Here is a 19,102-nt window from a genome sequence, read left to right as displayed (position 1 = left end):
AACCAGGGTAGTCCTGAGAGGAGTGGTGCCCCCCCAAGTCTTATTGTACCCTTTAAAGGAAGCTAATGGTAAATCTTATGACAAAATGGCAAAGCATTTACTTCAAGTCCTGGGAGTGGACAGGATCGATGCTGCGGACAGGTGTGCTGGCCAGGTCTTGGCCTGACAGAATGGCATTGCCCCCCCCCTCCCTTCCCGGGGGAGGTCATCCGACGACAGCCCAAAGTCCAATGCGATCTGAAATACAGGAGGTCGCTCATTATGGCTACCTTCAACAAACACAGTGAGAAAGGATGCGAGGGTCAGAGAGATGGACCATTGTGCAGTGATCTTGGCAGGAGTCATGAAGGGGATACCCTCCCCTCAATTCATTTTCATCATTGACTTCGACCTCAGACGAGCTATCGGCAGACACAAGGTGGATCTTGGATTCACATTGATGCCAAGGAGATCGAGCCTCTATCCCGTAGTAGCCATGCCCGACCTTGACTTTGCTGATGACATCAGTCTCTTCTTTAACACCACAGCGCAGGCACAAGAACTTCCACTCAATACTAGAAAGACAGGTGATACCATACAACCTCTAAGACCATGCACCCCTGACCACATTAGAGGTTGAGCTTTGTCATGTTCCTGATGAGAGATGCTGAGGCAGAGACCACAGCAGAGTTGGCTGCCTGCATAATGGACAGGGAGGCTGAGAGACGCCGCCGGAGATCCCGCCTGCCCGCGACATGATGATAGAGAGCAGGTCGTCCAGTTCACTTGCCGATTGTCCTAAAGCATGGGCTTCTGCCAAGTCCACTTCACTTGCTGAAAAGTTTGAATAAGGAGATGATCTAACCAAGACAAACTTTGCTGAACCTACCAAAATGTCCTCCTGGAAAATGTCAATGAGCAAAACAAATTGCTGAAGTCGGAGAGTGCCAACAATGGGTATCACTGACCTCGACTGCACTGATGGCATTCTCTTCTACATGGTGGACTTGGCACGAGAATTACCTGCAGCAGAGTACTTCATATAAGAGAAGTTAAGATGTTAAATATGACTTCAGTTAAACTTAAGGAAGACCAAGGCGATGGCATTCATCTCGAAAGACGGTAAGGACTAAATGGCGCTTCCGTCATTGAGAAGTTCAAGTACCTTTGTGCCCTTATAGGATGGATTGAGCGACATAAAAGTGAGGAACTCTTTGGAATGGAAGGCCCTTCATTATGGCATTGGCGAGTGTGTGTGGAAGAGATCTGGTCTGACAAACAACACCAATATATTTCTTTTTGTGGCTTCAGTTGAGTCTGTACCTCTTTGATTTGATTCAAGGTGTGAACTATGAAAGATTGATGCTCCCTGTTTCAATTTGATGCGTACTTCCTATCAATCATTATTTGGTGAAATGTTCACTGCTCCATACCTGAGCTTTCTGAGCCCATGTACAATGGATGGGAACATGGTGACTCAGAACCACAGCCCATACTGATGTCAATGAGTCAAATCCCTAAAAGTTACCTGCTGGAAGATACTTTGTGTTCATGCCAGAAGCATGGGTTTCAATGCACAGCAATGTGTGCATTTCAGCAACAGATTGGTCATGAAACTCGCTGTATGGCTACATGTTCCTAGGCAATAGCAGTTCATTCTATACCCAACTTAATATGAGAGATTGGTGAGTGACACCAATTGCTCTTTCGGCCTGTATTAGCATCAAGTAGTATTTCGGTGTAAAGTTAACGGGCCTTAATGAATTGTTATGAAATTCATTGGTAGTCATACTAGCTGATTTGCATAAATAAGCATTTTAAGCTATTTTACTAGCTCGTTTGCATAAAAAGCATCTTGCTTATCATTGATCACATTGGTTCAGCCTCAGAACATAGGAAAAACACTTCGTTTATCATGTTTGCTTGCCTAGCTACAGAGATATTGAAGAGAAATCATGTTTTTGTAATGGCGGCCACTAATTTGCATATTCATGAGTATTAATTAGCACTAATTACTTCTGAAATGTTTTAATCCTATTCTGTGACCTTCAACATCTAGGTACTGACGCATCACTTGTCATTTTTGATTGTCATGTTACAGAGATTTGCCTAAAATGGTTCAAAAAGGTCAAAAATATGATTATGCAAATTAGATGGTCAAAAACTCAAAATTTCGCTTGGGAACCATTTTTTTCGGAATCAGCACGCCTGAAATGTATTAAAAAGTTTAGTTCCCTGCTTTTACCCCAAAATGCCTCAATCACCTTAATTAGACCTCTTTTTCAGAAATCCGCCTAGACTAATAGAGGCAATAGCCTTCATTGCCTTCATGAAGTATCAAGTCTGGTGAACATCTTTCAAGAAAATGTACCGGTAAATGCTCTAGAATTTTTTTATGAAAAAAAAAAAAATCCTGAATTTAGAAACAACTCTGAGAAATCACACACCTGGTTAAGGTAGTGATAATATTTACCAAATTTATACCAATGATCTTACAAAATATACAAAGATTTATCATAAAAACTTGTAATCATCAAAATAAATGCTATATTTACGTGGAAGGTTTTGATTGTTGCTAGTGATAGGAAGGGATGTGGTGTCATAATCCAACCAGTTGATCTATCTGTTCCAGGTACACACTGTCTAACGGTAATTTAAACCTGCTTTCACTGGGGATATAGGAACACTGCAGGGAAAAAAAAGGTAAACAGGACAAGAATTATTTTATGAATACTATTTCATTCTTATGAAACAAACTCATGTAATGTTAAGCCATTGCGTTTCTTTGATCAGGGCCCAATTTCAGCTTTATCCCAACAAAAATTGAGCTGCTTTATCCAAATAAGCGAAAAAATATAAAAAGTTACCAGAATAAAGTTACCAGCCAAACTATCATGTCAGGTGTACAATTTGTGCAACAAGGGGGTTTTTCTTTCATTATTCTCTTTCAACTACGATGACCAGTTGAGTCCAGATTTTCACAGATTTGTTATTGTATACACCAAGTGAAAAAGCTGGTCTACCTTTTTAAAGGTACTGGACACCTATTTAACAATAACATAAATTCCAGGTTGGGGGGGATTTAAGCAAGGCATATTGGGATAACATGGTGCAGGGATATTAAACCACCCTTGGAAACGAGGCTGGGCCCAGCTATTCTACAAATTTAATTCTTTATGCTCACCTCTGATAATGATCTATTATAAGGAAGCTCTTCACAGTTGTCGATCCTCGTTTTCATTGATCGTCTATTATAGAAATCTTTGCTTAGTTTTTTGGAGCGATACTTTCTTGAGATCGGTAGTAGATGTCCTTCAGTGCTAAAGATGTACTTAGAAGCAGCTCGGTTCACGTGATTGTCGCTGTCAAACAACTGCAAAATACACAAATTAAAAAGATTCTAAACAAATATTCTTCAGTATTTGCAAAGATCATTTATTTGCTTTTGAAACCTTTTGTACATGAGTAAAAGTACATCCACAGGAGTCAACTATGCCCAACAAAGTCCTATATGAGAGCCTGCCCAAGCTCTCAACAAAACTCATGCAAAATGGGTGCGTTTTGCTGGCCACTGCTCCGTGAGCAAAGACGAACAAGTATCCATACTAGCATACTTAAAATAGACATGGGTCTGGAATCAGCAGATTTTAAGTCGGCAATGGGGGACAAAACAAGGCATGGAGAACCATTGTGATTGAGCACACCACTTTACCTAAGCAAGTAAGCAAGCAAAAGTGCAGCGGCAATATTAATTGATGTTAACATTTGCATTGGGGGTGTAGAATATCTTTTAGCTTTTACACTTACCAGAAACAAATATTTACATGTCTCGCTGAGGAAGAAACTCTCCATTCGATCTTCCTTGGTTTTAGTGAAGACATCATGAAGGGTTGCATAACCGCAGCTGTGATCAATGTCAACAAATCGAGATAAAAACATTTTTTGAAACATGATTCTATTCTCCCGAGGGACTTTGAGGGACCAAACAAGGGAACTCTTTTGGCTTTCACTGACCCGAGGGGGAAAAAAACATACGCTAGTTACCGATACTGAATTATGCCAGTCAATATGTGTTTTATAACACACCTCGGTCTTAAATGTGAAATAAGAACATAAATCTGGAAAACACAGGATATTTTGTAGTTGCTGTTCACGGTTCACATCAAGAGAGGGCACTATTGCCGCAAAATACACGCGCGCGTTCACTAGACTATATTAGTTCACCCCACATGACCGTGTTTCAGCCAACCAGAATACAGAACAAACAAGAGGTGTGTTATAATATAATTTAAAAATAGTAACAAACCTTTTTAAAGGCAGTGGACACTTTTGGTAATTAGCATAAAACTTTACATTAACAAGTAATGGGGAGAGGTTGATAGTATAAAACATTGTGAGAAACAGCTCCCTCTGAAGTAACGTAGTTTTCGAGAAAGAACTAATTTTCCACGAATTTGATTTCGAGACCGCAACTTCAACGACCAACTGAGCTCAAATTTTCACAGGTTTGTTATTTTATGCATATGTTGAGATACACAAAGTGAGAAGACTGTTCTTTGACAATTATTAATGGTGTCCAGTGTCTTTAAAGTGCAATCTATCTATAAGCAAACATACTCCGAGAAAAAAAGAAAAAAGAAATAAAATGTATACCGGTACAACAAATATTGCTCCTGTTCATTGGGCCATGAATATGAGATCCTTCAACATGAACATTAGATCCTTCATTATTTTAGGAGTTTGCCAGTATGACAGCCACAGGTTGCTAAATCAAAACTAATGTCTACTCTCACAGGTGCCCACACTTCAATATAAATAAAAGTCTTGAAAAAAGACACAGTTGTCTTGACCCAAACTGCAACAAACCCTGAGCTTACAAAGCCAACACTTACGTTGATTTTGTGTACGTTTCCAAGCTTTCTAAGATGTCACTTCCGACATGTAGATAGAATGGGTTCTGTGTCGCCTACAAAAAAAGGATAAATGCTTCATCAAACTACAGTATTAAGATTCAAATTTGATTGTTAAGTACACAATTAAAAGACATATACAACTACACTGACAAAATCACAGGCATATTACTCGGGTGGGATTCAAACCCACGACCTTTGCAATTCTAGAGCAGTGTCTTTTCGAAACTGACCTGATATAACAAATATGTGGATTCAACAAGTTCCGGTCTGAGTGGATAGAATAGGACATCTGGCTGCTTCGTCTGCCAGTTAAACCGTTCCGGTATGGCGCCGTACTTCCTCCATATGGCATAGAAAATGGCATGTGAGCAAATGGCTTCCTCTATGTCACCAGCGAGCACCTGAACAACAAATCAAATGACAATGAACTAATAATAATAATAATAATAATAATAATAATAATAATAATAATAATAATAATAATAATAATAATAATAGTAACAGGCATTTATAAAGTGCTTAATACAAGGTATCTAAGCGCTGAACAGGAAGTGTAAGATAACAAAAAATTACAATTAAAAGTGGGATGAAATAGCAGAAACTGAATAGACTAGATAGATTTTATATAATGAAAGGAAAGGACAGGCATGCTTCGTTTTTGAAAGGGCAAGGGCACCAAAGCATTTTCTCTTTGGTAAAGCATTTCAACGGCACCAAGGCAATAAATAATCAGGGGGTATGGAGGCAACTGCCTTCTTTGCCTCCAGCGAGTATCAGGCCGGAAAGGAATTACGCAAAAGTTATACAAAATTTTTTGTACCAACCCTAGTTTCTTCAAAGACATGACACCAATTTCAATAAATTGTCTGCAAACTTGTTTTCAAGAGAGGCTTCAAGGTCAAAATTCAGTTTCATGATGCACTCATTTTTCAATGCATAGATTCCTCATAATGGGTTTCATTAATGAAACTTACAAATGCTAATAATGTCCCTGCCCCCTTAAGCGCTGACATATCAATGACAAAGTGTATCAAAGTACTTTGCTAGTTTTATCAAACAAAATACAACAAAATTGTACTGGTTGGCATCTCTGGGACTATTGACTCCTTGCACGCGCGTCACATGCGACGACTGATGCCACGCTCACCATGCTGGTGGGCAGTTAGGTTTACGTGTATTCACGCCGCGTCGCCTAAAAAGTGCACTTCACTGCATAACGCACAGAATAGAGTTTTATATCAAAACGCACAGTGAAATTGCCCACCAGTATGGCGCATTTAAGATTTTTCTGATGATGACGTCAGGTGAAATGGGTCAATAGCTCATTTACTCTTTCAAATTAAGATTTAATTTTCAACGTTTTGATTCTCCCAAACATGAGGTGTTTTATAAGCATGATCTGACTCTGTGTTTTTGTAATTTTGAGGAAGAAGTGCAAGTTTTACCTGAACCCCTGAAAAAGCCGCTTGTAGTGCATCAATCCAGGAGTTCAATGTCCGACCATCATTCATATTAACATTGACATAAAGAGGAACTTTACCGTCACCGCTGGTACATGAAGCTCTCCTTTAAATAGAGGGAGGGGGGAAAGAACTGATATTTGTATCATGTATAAAGATCTTGTAGTAAAGGGTGTATGTACTTTTTGTAGGACAAAAAAACACAATGTCCACAGATTTACATTAAACTTACACAGTTTGGAGATAATGATGGTAGAAAGCTTCCCTGTAAATATTACTTACTGAGGTGCTGTAGTTTTTGAGAAATGAGTAAACAATATCATGAAAATAGTGTTAGTCTCACTGATCATGAGACGAAAACTATTTTAGCATGTAAAAACGTATTTTCATGACATTGTTTTACTCATTTCTCAAAAACTGCAGCACCTCAGTATCTAATATTTACAGGGAAGCTTTCTACTATCATTATCTTCAAACGGTGTAAGTTTAATGTAAATCTGTGGACATTGTGTTTTGTGTTACATAAAGTACCCAAATCCTTTAAACAAATAAATAAGTAATTACTGTATACTGTGGCCCCAAGGAAGGATACTACAGCATGTTGAAATGTACAAATCCACAGAAACCGTACTTGGAATGCAGAAAGTAATGAAGATCTATTATCTAAGATCATTTATCCTAAATCTGTGGCAAAGTAAAACGTGAAGTCTGTCCCAGGCCAACATAGCTCATCAGGCCAGTATTTATGATCTGGGCCCATTTTCATAAAGATGTTGAGCAAACTACACTGCTTAGCAATTTCTTTGCTATAAATTTGCTAAGCAAAAGAAAAAGTGAAGAAACAGTTGCAACAATAGCAACTTTTGTGGCTGATAACCTGTTTCTATTAAAGCCATTGGCCACTTTCTGAACAGAACAAAAATTAAAAGTCCACAGATTTACAAATAACTTACAGGGTGCTTACAGAAGGTAACCGTGAAAGACTTCCCTTGAAATATTATTTCATAAAATGTTTTTGTTTTTGAGAAAACATTAAAACAATTATCAATTCTTGATATCGAGAATAACAAATTTATTTTAAACACATGTCATGACACGGCAAAACGTGCGGAAACAAGGGTGGGTTTTCCCGTTATTTTCTCGCATCTCCAATGACTGATTGAGCCAAAATTTTCACAGGTTTGTTACTAGCTGTGTAAGTGAAGAGTGCCTACTAATTATGTGGAGTACCCATGCACACAAGCAAACATTCTTAGCTAACCTGTTGTATAAGTTGTGATAAACGAAGTGTGGGCCTTTGGACAATACTTTTTACCGATACTGTGCGATTGCTTTTAAGCAACACTTTTCTGCTAACAAAAGAAAAAGTGAGGCACCAGTTGCAGCAATGTAAACTAAAATGTGGCTGGTAACCTGTTTCTGTTAAGCAACACTTTTCTGCTAACATGTAGCTACATGTAGTTTTTGTGCTTACAGGCTTTACGAAACATGGCCCTGGTTTTTTTTGCATTAAACAACTGAGAATATTTCTTCTCCCCCCTGGACAAGATGCAAAAGTTACAATCTAGACTTAATATGAAAGACAGATAAAAACCACTGGTTTGAAAGAATAGCAGTTTTAGTTTTAAAGAAACGCGAGAAAGAAAAATCTTTAAAACAAATCTCAAGGTCTTACCCCTTCCTCATGTGCTTTTTGATGTTGTCATAAATTTCATTAAATGTTCGTAAGTCTTGTTCCTCTCCAAACATTATAAATGACTGTGAAAAAGTAAACAATATACATAAATTTACAAGGAAATTTTACAGCATTTAAAACATAAAATTCAGACATTATAAGCCGGAATGATAATTAGTAGGCCTGGGCGACTAGTGAAATTTACTACTCATCTAGTCACACCTCAAATAATCGCAACTAAGACACTAGTCCACACTAATTGTCAATTCTCAAGATGCATTGTGGCTAAGCTTACCACAGGCACAATATAGTAAATTCAAGCTGAAAGGATTGAGGGATCACTTATGTCCGATTGTGTTTTCTAAGTAAGTTATGTTTTTATGAATATTCGTGAGCGACACAATTGGTTCACCTATTAGGTAGATGCGCTTATTTTTGAAGTAATCGCGACTCCAGTAAGCAATCAGTAATCGCGACTACAACACTAGTCGCACTAGCCGCCCAAGCCTAATAATAAGTGAGCTTCTGGTACGTGAAAGTATAAAGGAAAACAGTTTAACATTAAAAATAAGACCACATTATATAAAAAAAAAAAAAAAAAAAAAAAAAAACAGTCTTGAAAAATGTGTAGCTGATTTTGTAAAATTCTGAGCCTCTCAGGAATTCTGGAACGATTTACAAAGCTTTACAACACAACAGATAAACAAGTGGCTTTGGTTTGGCTTCATGAAAACAATTCAACTCTGCAATCGACTACCACAGCCAGATTTTTCCCAACACACTCTGGGCCAAGTTTGCCCAAGGATAACTATTTTGACTAAAAGCCAATTATTTCTGGCCCCAACACACTTTTTTGAGCATGGGTACCACTCTTAATATCAGCAAATGGTCGGTGTGAGAACTTCATCATCGTACAACCCTCATTAACAGGCATGATATTTGGCCCTTTGAAAAAGAAGAAACATTACTGCAATAGCTGACTGGAATTTAGTACATCTATCTGTCTATAGACAGATAGATGTACTAGGCTTTTATACGCCCCTTTTCAAACTATTTAGTCAAATTTTTGCTAAAGTTTTTAGAGGAAACATATCTAAAATCAGACTAAAGTAGGAAGACTATCATGCCTGCATTTAAGAAGCACGATCCAGTTTCTAGCTTGAAACTCAAACCAATGAGCATATACCTTTAACAGATACTCATAGAAAGAATCCGCTCCAGCTCCTAGACCACTCTGGATTCCAACCCATTCACCAGTCTGAATATTAATCACATTTCCTGTATGATACAAGTATAAAAGAAACATCGGTCATACTGTCATATCTTTGTGGTTCAATGTCTTGTAAAAAACATGTTCAGCGTCCCTGCCAACTTCCTTTTTAGAGGCTGCCTCTTTTCTTTTTTCCCTTTTCTTTTGAAAAAAGAGAGGATACATTTTCAAGGAAGCCCAGCCGGTTGTCTTTAAAAATGAGCCCCTCCACACCCCCTTTTTTTTTGGGGGGGGGAGGAGTTTTCAATTTGTAATTTCATTGAAAGGTCCACTCTATTTGGCAAGAAATGACATGGATGACATACCTAGTAGGCCCGTCTTGTTGGAACGTCTTATAAAGAGTGCATCAATGGCCGTCCTAGCCACATCTTCAAAGATTGGATCTTGGACCAGTTGACTCAAGAGTCCAAACTCAAGGATGAGAGATCCTGCTCCCGCTGTGCATGCCTCTTGCACACCTTGAGCAGGAACGCCATTATAGAGGCAAACCTAATGAAGATGAAAAGTTCATTATCATTATTATTTATTCTGCCATTTCACAAAGTACAGAAACAATACTTGCAAACAAATTAATATTTAGCTACAGGGTTGGAAATGAACTTTTTTTTACAGAAATACCTGTTGGTCTACAGGCTAAATAGCAACTATTTCTGAATGAAGATGACTGACAGAAGGTTTTTGATACAACAAGGAACATGTGAAGAATAGATGAAAGATGGGGTAAGATTAGGTATGGACAGGAAATGGGGTGGGACAGGGAACAGAAGGGAACTAGGAACAAGACAACCCAGTTCAAGCTGGCCAGGATTAACAAAAGTGTTGTAACCAAGCCATTTTGTTCAAGTCAAGTCACGTTGTAATTCACTTTGTTTCATGAAGTCAAGTCAAGTCGCAAGTCATCTTTACTCAAGTCAAGTCAAGTCACAATTAAACTTTTCTCAAGTCAAGTCAAGTCACATACTGTCCCAAAATAAGTTCGCTCTTATAAGGTTAAACTTAAGTACAATCAAATCTTTTCGTCAACTACCTTTGTTTCTGCTAGGTAAGCAAATATGAGAAAATCACGGCAGCTTGAACTCTCAAGCAATCGGTATTATGAGCCCCATGTTCAAAGTTGGCAGCTTGAATACCTATTAACATGAAGCCAAACCGAGAAGACTTTTTTAAGAGGATTTATGTGGGGGCATTACTTAGGGTCAATGGAAACCTACCCTGGGGTGAGGAATCCCAGTTGATGTGTTTTGAAAGGCAGGTAACAACCTTATGGCGAGATCATGTGCCATTTGTAGTAGCTCTCCATCGTAGTTATCAGGGTAAAGGTCACCATGAGGTCGATACGGGTCAGTGATGAGCAAATGAGCTGAGAGCAGACCTCCCATTACTCTGTAGATGGGAGAATAAAGACCAGTCATTTGTTGATTTAGTTTATTAGGCCAAATTAACTTAAAAACAAATTCAGCATCCCCGCCCTCTGCCTTTTTAGAGGTGGCCTCTTTTTTTTTTCTTTTTTTTTACTTTAAAGGCAGTGGACACTATTGGTAATTGTCAAAGACTAGCCTTCACAGTTGGTGTATCTCAACATATGCATATAATAACAAATTTGTGAAAATTTGGGCTCAATCCATCATCGAAGTTGCGAGATACATGTAATAATGAAAGAAAAAAACACCCTTGTCACACGAAATTGTGTGCGTTTAGATGGTTGATTTCGACACCTCAAGTTCTAAATCTGAGGTCTCAAAATCAAATTCGTTGAAAATTACTTCTTTCTCAAAAACTATGGCACTTCAGAGGGATCCGTTTCTCACAATGTTTTATACCATCAACCTCTCCCCATTACTTGTCATCAAGAAAGGTTTTGTGCTAATAATTATTTTGAGTAATTACCAATAGTGTCCACTGCCTTTAGAGGTCTCAGACAAAAAAATAAAACTGGTTGTCTTTAAAAATGTGAAGGGGGGCCGATCTCTTTCCTTTTTTCAGAAAGGCAGGAGGCTAAACATGTTTTTTTTTCGTCTAGTCGTTAACATTTATCCTCCTGTGTTTTTGTTTTGAGAGAAAAATGGAGGCGGAATTGGAGAAGGAAGTGGGCGGGGACGCTAAACATGTTTAGGGGTTTTATTGGCCAATGAAGTCAAACACTTTAAATGGGTGAATTGACAAAATGAGACCTGATGGGCCCAATTTCATAGCGCTGCTTAGCGGCCGATTTTGTGCTTACTTTGCCATTTCTATTTCACAGCTAACCGTAAGCACACGAAAAGGCATGCTAACCTTCTGGTGCAATTACCGCACGAAAATAAATGACGTCACAATGCAAATGCACGGTAAACAAGCAATATGGCCGCCAAATTTTTCTGCTAACCTGCGAAATACGCTAAGGCTTAAGCAAATTTTTCTGCTACAGTAAGCACGCAAATTTGCTTACCGTTAAGCGGCGCTATGAAATTGGGCCCAGAACATTGAATGGGGATTGAATTGTACTTACCTTATTGTTGATTCAAATACTTGCACAGTATTATTGTGATTGAAAGATACATGATCAATCACGAGGCTAACGGCTCTCTTGAATTCTGTACCGTTACCCAAAATCTGTTGGTTCAATTATGAATATGAATTTAACCACAGGATGCAAAGCTGTCATTGCATTTGGATTATGTAGGTAAGATCGACGGTAGTTATAATGGTTCTTATTATTGAGCCTGGGGGAATAGTGCGACTAGTGTCAAACTCGCGACTATTGATCGCTTAGTTGAGTCGCGACTACCGTTAACTTGGTACTTACAGCAAGTGTGTCTAGAACATCAACCAGTGTCAGTGAATAGCCTCCTAGAACGTCATTGATGTTCAGGTTTGACCTGCAGATAAAAAACATACATTAAATTAAGAAGTATCTATTACTTGGGGTTACAACTGCTGTCAATCTCTTTTGATGGGAGGAGTGTTGCTTGTCTCTGATCTGAAAAGAACCAACTGATAGGCCTGTTCTCAATGTTTTACATGTTTTACATACTGTACAGTGTATAAGGTATTTAATTCTTTTACTTTGCTCGTCTTCAAAAATGTCATTAAAATATCTTCTCAAAATATGCCTTTCATCTCTGCATTGAGACAAAATAAATTACATGTTGCCTAAAAACGACATGTTTCTTTCATCAAAAAAATTCTTCCGGTGAGTGAAGTACGTACATTTTGATTGTGATGGCATATTCCTCAGGCTATATTTGTCTTCACACTGTCAGGTTAATGAGTAAAAACTCATTAGGCCAAACAATAAAAGTGAATGTCTACCAGCAAATATTTTTACAAATCCGACCCAGTTAGTCATGTTAGTAGTGTTAAAGCCATTGGACATTTTCGGTAAACAGTATTGTCCAAAGGCCCACACTTCATGTATCACAACTTATATACATATATAAAACAACAAACCTGTGAAAATTTAGGCTCAATCGGTCATCGGAGTCGGGAGAAAATAACGGTAAAACCCACCCTTGTTTCCAATGTTTCGCCGTGTCATGACATGTGTTTAACAATAAATCCTTAATTCTTGATATCGGGAATTGATAATTGTAATAATGAATAGGGTAGGTGGCCTTAGCTTTTGATCCAAACCGGACCTTCTTCAGAGGCATAAAACAAGTACAAACATCCATTTATAGAAAAAGAGAGGGGAAAGGGATTAAGGGAAGGATCCAGAAAGAAGCGGGAAAATTGATAATTGTTTTAATGTTTTCTCAAAAAGTAAAGCATTTCATGGAATAATATTTCAAGAAAAGTCTTTCACCATTACCTTCTGTAAACCCTGTAAGTTATTTGTAAATCTGTGAACTTTTTTTTCTGTTCCGAAAGTGTAAAATGGCTTAAACACAGGTCCTCATAAGCATAAAATAAGTTCGCAATGGGTTCAAACTGAAGAATTGGTGGCCTGTTTGATTTGAAATACTAAGCGGCCATCTTGGAAAAAAAATCATAAATAGTAAATATAAGGCCCTCATCCTCCTCTTTTTTACAAAAATCCGGACGATCAACTGGTATTTTGTTTTATTTGGCAATCATCTGACAGTGTAAAGTCAAGTCTCAACTTAATGTAGCCCTGGCAAGTGTTACTTTTGAAAACAAGTGAACTGATTGAGTAAACATCCAAAGCAACAAAACATGTAGCCAAACTTCCTTCAATGGGACATAATAGTAAAGCTGTTGAGTCCAGTGTGTTGTGTTGTGAAATGCACATAGAGCCTGCAGGACACTAATCGATTACATGTAGAAGTGGTTAGCCCAGTGTTTCTATGGTTGGCAATTTCATGCGCACTACCATTTCTGCCCATGTGACCACAGTAGTGTTAGCCAGAGCGGGGTGTCTGGGTTCCTTTCGGACACCCTGTTTTAGATTGTGACACCCTATGTATAAATCTGTCATTTAGGGCTACCTGTGAATGTATTGTAAGTGAACAATTTGGATATTAAAACTTCCTCCAAATGATGAAACAATTTTACCAAATCCTGCTTAAACCTTGCTAGTGTGACCCCTGAAAAAAAGGATGTCGATGCAGTATCCATAAAGACAGACATACCTAGAGCTTCATGAATGTCAGTCAGGGAGGATTTTGCCTCCAATGTTATTGTGTTAGTTGGGGAGGCTTTAAATGGTAATCACAGACTTTTACATGTTGTGTTATTTAGTGAACTTTCTGAAGATCAAAAATAAGGCCAATATTACACATTAAAGTTTACAATTTTATAGCATGATGATTTTTTAGCATCATTATCTTTAAACTGTTAAAGTTTAATGTAAATCTGTGGACTTTTGTGTCAAACAAAAAATACTCTTTAAACACCAATTATCGTTACTACTATGATGTTCTGTTGTTCATACTTACGGGTTATCGTGGTCAGGGCCTCGACCCCTACAATGAATTGGATCCAGCTCGTCCAGTGGAAAAGCATGCTTCATGTAATTATCGTATCCAAAATAAAACATCTTCTTCACATCTGCTAGCTTTTGCTGCCGCTCCTTCTCCGTGAATGCTCCGTACCTTTTGTCATACTGTCCCGTCTTTGCAGAGAACCAGTTTAGTTGTTTGCCGCTGGACAAGAGGAAAACAGAAACATTGAAGAGAAGGACAAAGATTGTGAAGCAGGCACTGCACGTCATCGTGGTGAATTCTGATTCGCGGAGCAACGTCAGCATTATGAATCAACTTGGAGGATCCATGGCATGCTTTTAAACGTAATCATATCACAGCATCAGCTTTCATGTGTCACATCAATAGAAACGATTCCAAGTCAGTCACTAGTCAGAGCATGGAGGTTCTATCTCCATATGAGGCACTAGAGAAACAAAACAACAAAAAAAAGTATTACAAACATCACTTGCATTCACAAGTTTGTGGCTCTGACGCCCACCAAGCTAATCGCTGCTATCACAAAGACTAGAGTTTAAGTATTTGTTTCTAATTACTGAGTCACAATTTCTCAATTTGTGCAACAATCATAGACAAACCAATGTTTGTATAACATGTAGGTGAGATTGGCTGTTGCTACTTTTCAACTGCGTACTCTTAGTACAAGAATTATGGCTTCCTAGTGGGAACCTACTTCTACTTCTGTTCTAAAAGTGGGCTGTTGCCAATTTGGTTTGATAATTATATCCCCTTGTGGGAGTTTGCCGAGTTCCCTTGTTGAAGGAAGCTCATCTAACTAAACAAGCAAACAAACAAACCAACAAACAAACAAACAAACAAACAAAACAATAAAAAACTAAATTAATACTTTCCCTGCCCACAAAATCAAATCAAAATATAATAAATTAATGACAAAATTTGGCTGCCTACAGTATTGCAGATTTTCAGAGGCCTGCATATAATTACAGGGCTATAATTTTTTTTTCAACATAATAAAAAAACATCCACACCAGCCATACCATATGGAAAACACTGCAGTACTAAAATGATGAGTGGGTATAGCCTACTATAAATCATGCATTGTGCATGGGTGATACATGAATGATATAAAACTTTCACCAATGAATCCGCATGGCTGATTTTGCTGAGTGAATGGCCAAAGGGACTGTGTTGGATGGAAAAGGGGGGCTTTTCACACTCACAGTGACTGACTGACCACTAGTTGCGATAACGCAACCCTCCTGCCAAAGGCGATTCACCAATGAATCCGCATGGCTGATTTTGCTGAGTGAATGGCCAAAGGGACTGTGTTGGATGGAAAAGGGGGGCTTTTCACACTCACAGTGACTGACTGACCACTAGAACTAGTGGCTTTGCGATAACGCAACCCTCCTGCCGACGGCGGAGCCGGAGGGTTACGAAGCATACGCAACCTGTGCAGGGCGAAATGGTCAAACACTAGACCCAGTGACTGGAGCACTAGACTAGATTCCTTTTTCGAAATTTTGACATTATCGGTCATCTAGCTAGATGACCGATAGATGACCGATAATGTTGAAATTCCGAAAAAAGGAATCTAGCGATAACCCATAATGTCAAAAATTCGAAAAAAGGAATCTAGCTGCCCCACCCCCAGTCACTGGGTCTAGTCAAACACATACAATTTCGACAGCTAGTCAACAGATTTGCTCAATTTTTACCACTTTCAAAAATCATGACACAAATTCTAGACTATGAACACGGGATAATCTTCCGCACGTCTTTACCAATCGGACAAAACCGAAATAGTTCTACTTCTATTTTCAGATTCTAGGTGTACCAAGTTAAGTAGCCGGCCCACTTGTGTGGCCCAGGCCAAGGCTAGCTGAATCCTTTGGCCACACAAGACAAGTGGGGCTACCAAGCGAGGAAAACTCTGTTAAGCCCTCCACGGAAAAGTTTCCGTATAGGCGTATGGCGCCACCACTTTTTCATTCAATATGAAATAATATAGTATCCAATTAACCTCTAGGATAACATTCCGTATGGCGCCACCACTTTTCCACTAATTTTTACAAAAAAGGATATCTCATTGAGGTAAATTAGATACTATATTATTTCATATCGAATGAAAAAGTGGTGGCGCCATACGGAAACTTTTCCTCCAAATCAATTACCACCCTCCCTTGTTACGGGCAAACCACCAGTAAACCAAAATAGCAATAGCAATGGACAGATGGGGTGGATCGGAAACGGGAATGGAAGCTGAATTGGTAAAACAAAAAAAAACACGGAACTGGGCTGCTGTTCGGTGTTGGCCTACGGCTACGCCTACTTGTTGAAAACATTTGTCATTTTTAAAAGAAGTTGATACTCAGTTGTTGTCATATTTACTCACTTACCTATGCAAAAGAATATCACAAGAACTCAACAAATTGAAATTTTGACTGACTGTATTTGTTGACTCGCCCGACTGCCCGGCCATGCACTCGCCCAGAAAATCCGCCATCTTGAATGTTATTATTTTTTCCCTACGACTGTTTCATGCACAATTACAAGTAAATCAGCCGTCTGCTGCACCGTACAAACTTCTTTTTTTTGCCACAAAAAAAATTATGAAGTTAAAATGAATAGTAAACAAAAAATGTATTCATAAGATTTCAGTTAAAATAAATTGATCAACAAATGTTTTGAAAAATTTGTTCTTACACGTGAAAAGGATATGAAGTAACCACACTGAAAAGAACGCTTTTAGACTTGACCAAGTCCGTCCAGCATATCTCTTGTTGCCGAATGTGCTTGAGTGGGGAACGCCTACATTAGCTGCGTGTAGTTACTTTGCTCATCCTTTTTGGTCTCGGGTGTACGCGAAACTCTGTGAGTCGTTGCACCAATCAACCATGAATGTTTTCATGTTTTCATGTTCCATTATGTTTATTTTGTTCTTTATAAAAAAAAATACATCGAAGACTTTACAGTCTTTGCGGGTGCTTATGGAGGCCCTACGATCGGAAACCTTCGATCGGGCCCTATAAACGTTGCAAAACTTCTCAACACGTTATCATTCAAGTTTAGGCCAATCAAAGACCAGCAATCCCTTTCCGTACACAGGGGATTCATTTAGTTCTCTTTTTTTTTTCTTCTCAGGAGATTAATGTTGAATATTAAAGACCAAGAGTCCCCCTTATGTGCGTGCATAGGAGGGGGGGGGGGATGCGGGAGAGTTGAGCCATTTTTAACATTGCACCAATCTAGTAAACTTTAGAGTTTTGACTTACTTTGTATAGCATAATAATTGAACCAACTGCTATTTTTTATTCATGGGATAAGCTAGAAAAATTACGGGCGAAGTGGCTCAACTCTCCATGAACTATGGGTAAGTTGAGCAGCCCGGTGGTGGTAAGTTGAACCACCATTCAATGGGACTTTGGAAATCAGAAAATAATTTTTCTAAATGGTTTATTCATCGTAAAATTAAAAGTGAAATGTACTTATAATTGTAATAATACTTTGATTCAAACTGCCATTTTAAACTATTCCCAACAATTTTCTTACTGTGAATTCTGAAAAATTATATTTTTATCATGGCTATTTCCTATGTTCAACTCTCCCCATGCTCATTGGCTCAACTCGTTGCTTGTGACTTGATTTTGATTTATAATAATCAAATTACGTCCAATTAAAATTACCGTAATAAACAACAATATTTAGGCTATATATTATACACATTATCACTATAATCATTGCTAAACATGTAAGTTATATAGAAAGAGTCATAAGTGAAGTTCCAAGAATTCGGTTTGTTGTGGAATTTAGATGCTCTTGCCACTCCCACTTTGAGCGCTTATCTCTCACATTCTCCGTTGTATAGCCAAAAAGAATGTTTGGTTGGACACTATCATTAAAGGACATATGGACTTAATTTGGACTTGTTTGGGGTGGGTCATGGCTCAACTCTCCTGCATCTCCACACAGTACAGCGAGTAGTTTGTCATTATTAATGTAACAGAGAATGCCTCTCTAATGATTGAACAAAAATACTATTTGACCCCGACGTGATTCGAACACGCAACCTTCTGATCTGGAGTCAGACGCGCTACCGTTGCGCCACGAAGTCACAGTTAATCGGTGTGATTAATTAATGAATTCGTTTGTTACACCGCGGCTCCAGTAAGGCGCTCAGTAAGATACAAAATGATGAATGAATAGCACTTTGCCTTAGAATGTCAATATTATACACATAATGAATGTTTATGAGTGCAATGGTGCGAATATGTTCATGAGTTGAAAGATGGAATGTTCTATTCAACGAGGCGGAGCCGAGTTGAATGGAACATTCCAGCTTTCAACGAATGAACATAAAAATTCGCACCATTGCACGAATGAAAACATTCATTATTTGTTTTATATAACATCCAAGTAGAACTTTGTCATTTTGATTGAAAGAAACAACTTTCAAAACAAACAATTTCAACTGTAGAAGCCGAATGCTAGTAATTTAACTATGCCTTCTTGCAGTAACACCTGCTGCGTTACCAAAGACACGCGCACGCAGTGATGTTTTTACTCAGCTTTTTCGTTCCATCCGAAAAGTACCATTGCACGCTGGCAGCGTGCCAGCGTGCAATGGTACTTTTCGGATGGAACGAAAAAGCACGGCGAGTGACTCAGCGTGCAATGGTACTTTTATTTGCTATCACGTGACGGACAATCCTCCAATCAAATGGCAAGGATCTGCTTGGGTGTTATATAAATGCCTCTAATGATGGAACAAAAATACTATTTGACCCCGACGTGATTCGAACACGCAACCTTCTGATCTGGAGTCAGACGCGCTACCGTTGCGCCACGAAGTCACAGTTGATTAGTGTTTATTAATTAATGGATTCAGTTATTACACCGCGGCTCAGTGCTGTGCGCAGTAA

The 19,102-nt window shown here is 38.5% G+C and overlaps 1 protein-coding gene and 2 non-coding genes across 3 annotated transcripts; all 3 read right to left on the bottom strand.

Annotated features, from left to right (window-relative positions):
• Positions 1-2,193: 2,193 nt before the first annotated feature.
• LOC117307225 (ER degradation-enhancing alpha-mannosidase-like protein 1) lies at positions 2,194-16,654 on the bottom strand. Its single transcript, XM_033791912.1, has 14 exons — positions 16,580-16,654; positions 14,175-14,625; positions 12,083-12,155; positions 11,786-11,889; positions 10,509-10,680; positions 9,603-9,786; positions 9,214-9,305; positions 8,028-8,110; positions 6,338-6,458; positions 5,123-5,293; positions 4,872-4,945; positions 3,787-3,883; positions 3,164-3,352; positions 2,194-2,665 (listed from the first exon to the last, which is right to left on the bottom strand). Exons 2-14 carry the CDS (start codon positions 14,483-14,485, stop codon positions 2,579-2,581), a joined length of 1,758 nt encoding a protein of 585 aa, XP_033647803.1. The 5' UTR covers positions 14,486-14,625; positions 16,580-16,654; the 3' UTR covers positions 2,194-2,578.
• Positions 16,655-18,222: 1,568 nt separating this feature from the next.
• On the bottom strand, positions 18,223-18,294 carry Trnaw-cca. Its single transcript has one exon. It is a non-coding gene; the product is annotated as a tRNA-Trp (tRNA).
• A 667-nt stretch (positions 18,295-18,961) lies between these two features.
• Trnaw-cca lies at positions 18,962-19,033 on the bottom strand. Its single transcript has one exon. It is a non-coding gene; the product is annotated as a tRNA-Trp (tRNA).
• Between the last annotated feature and the right edge of the window lie 69 nt (positions 19,034-19,102).

The sequence above is a fragment of the Asterias rubens genome, chromosome 2, assembly GCF_902459465.1.
Source record: "Asterias rubens chromosome 2, eAstRub1.3, whole genome shotgun sequence".
NCBI classification, from domain to species: Eukaryota; Metazoa; Echinodermata; class Asteroidea; order Forcipulatida; family Asteriidae; genus Asterias; species Asterias rubens.
The sequence above is the reverse complement of the archived record's forward strand: the minus strand, read 5'-3'. Positions and strand labels throughout refer to the sequence as shown.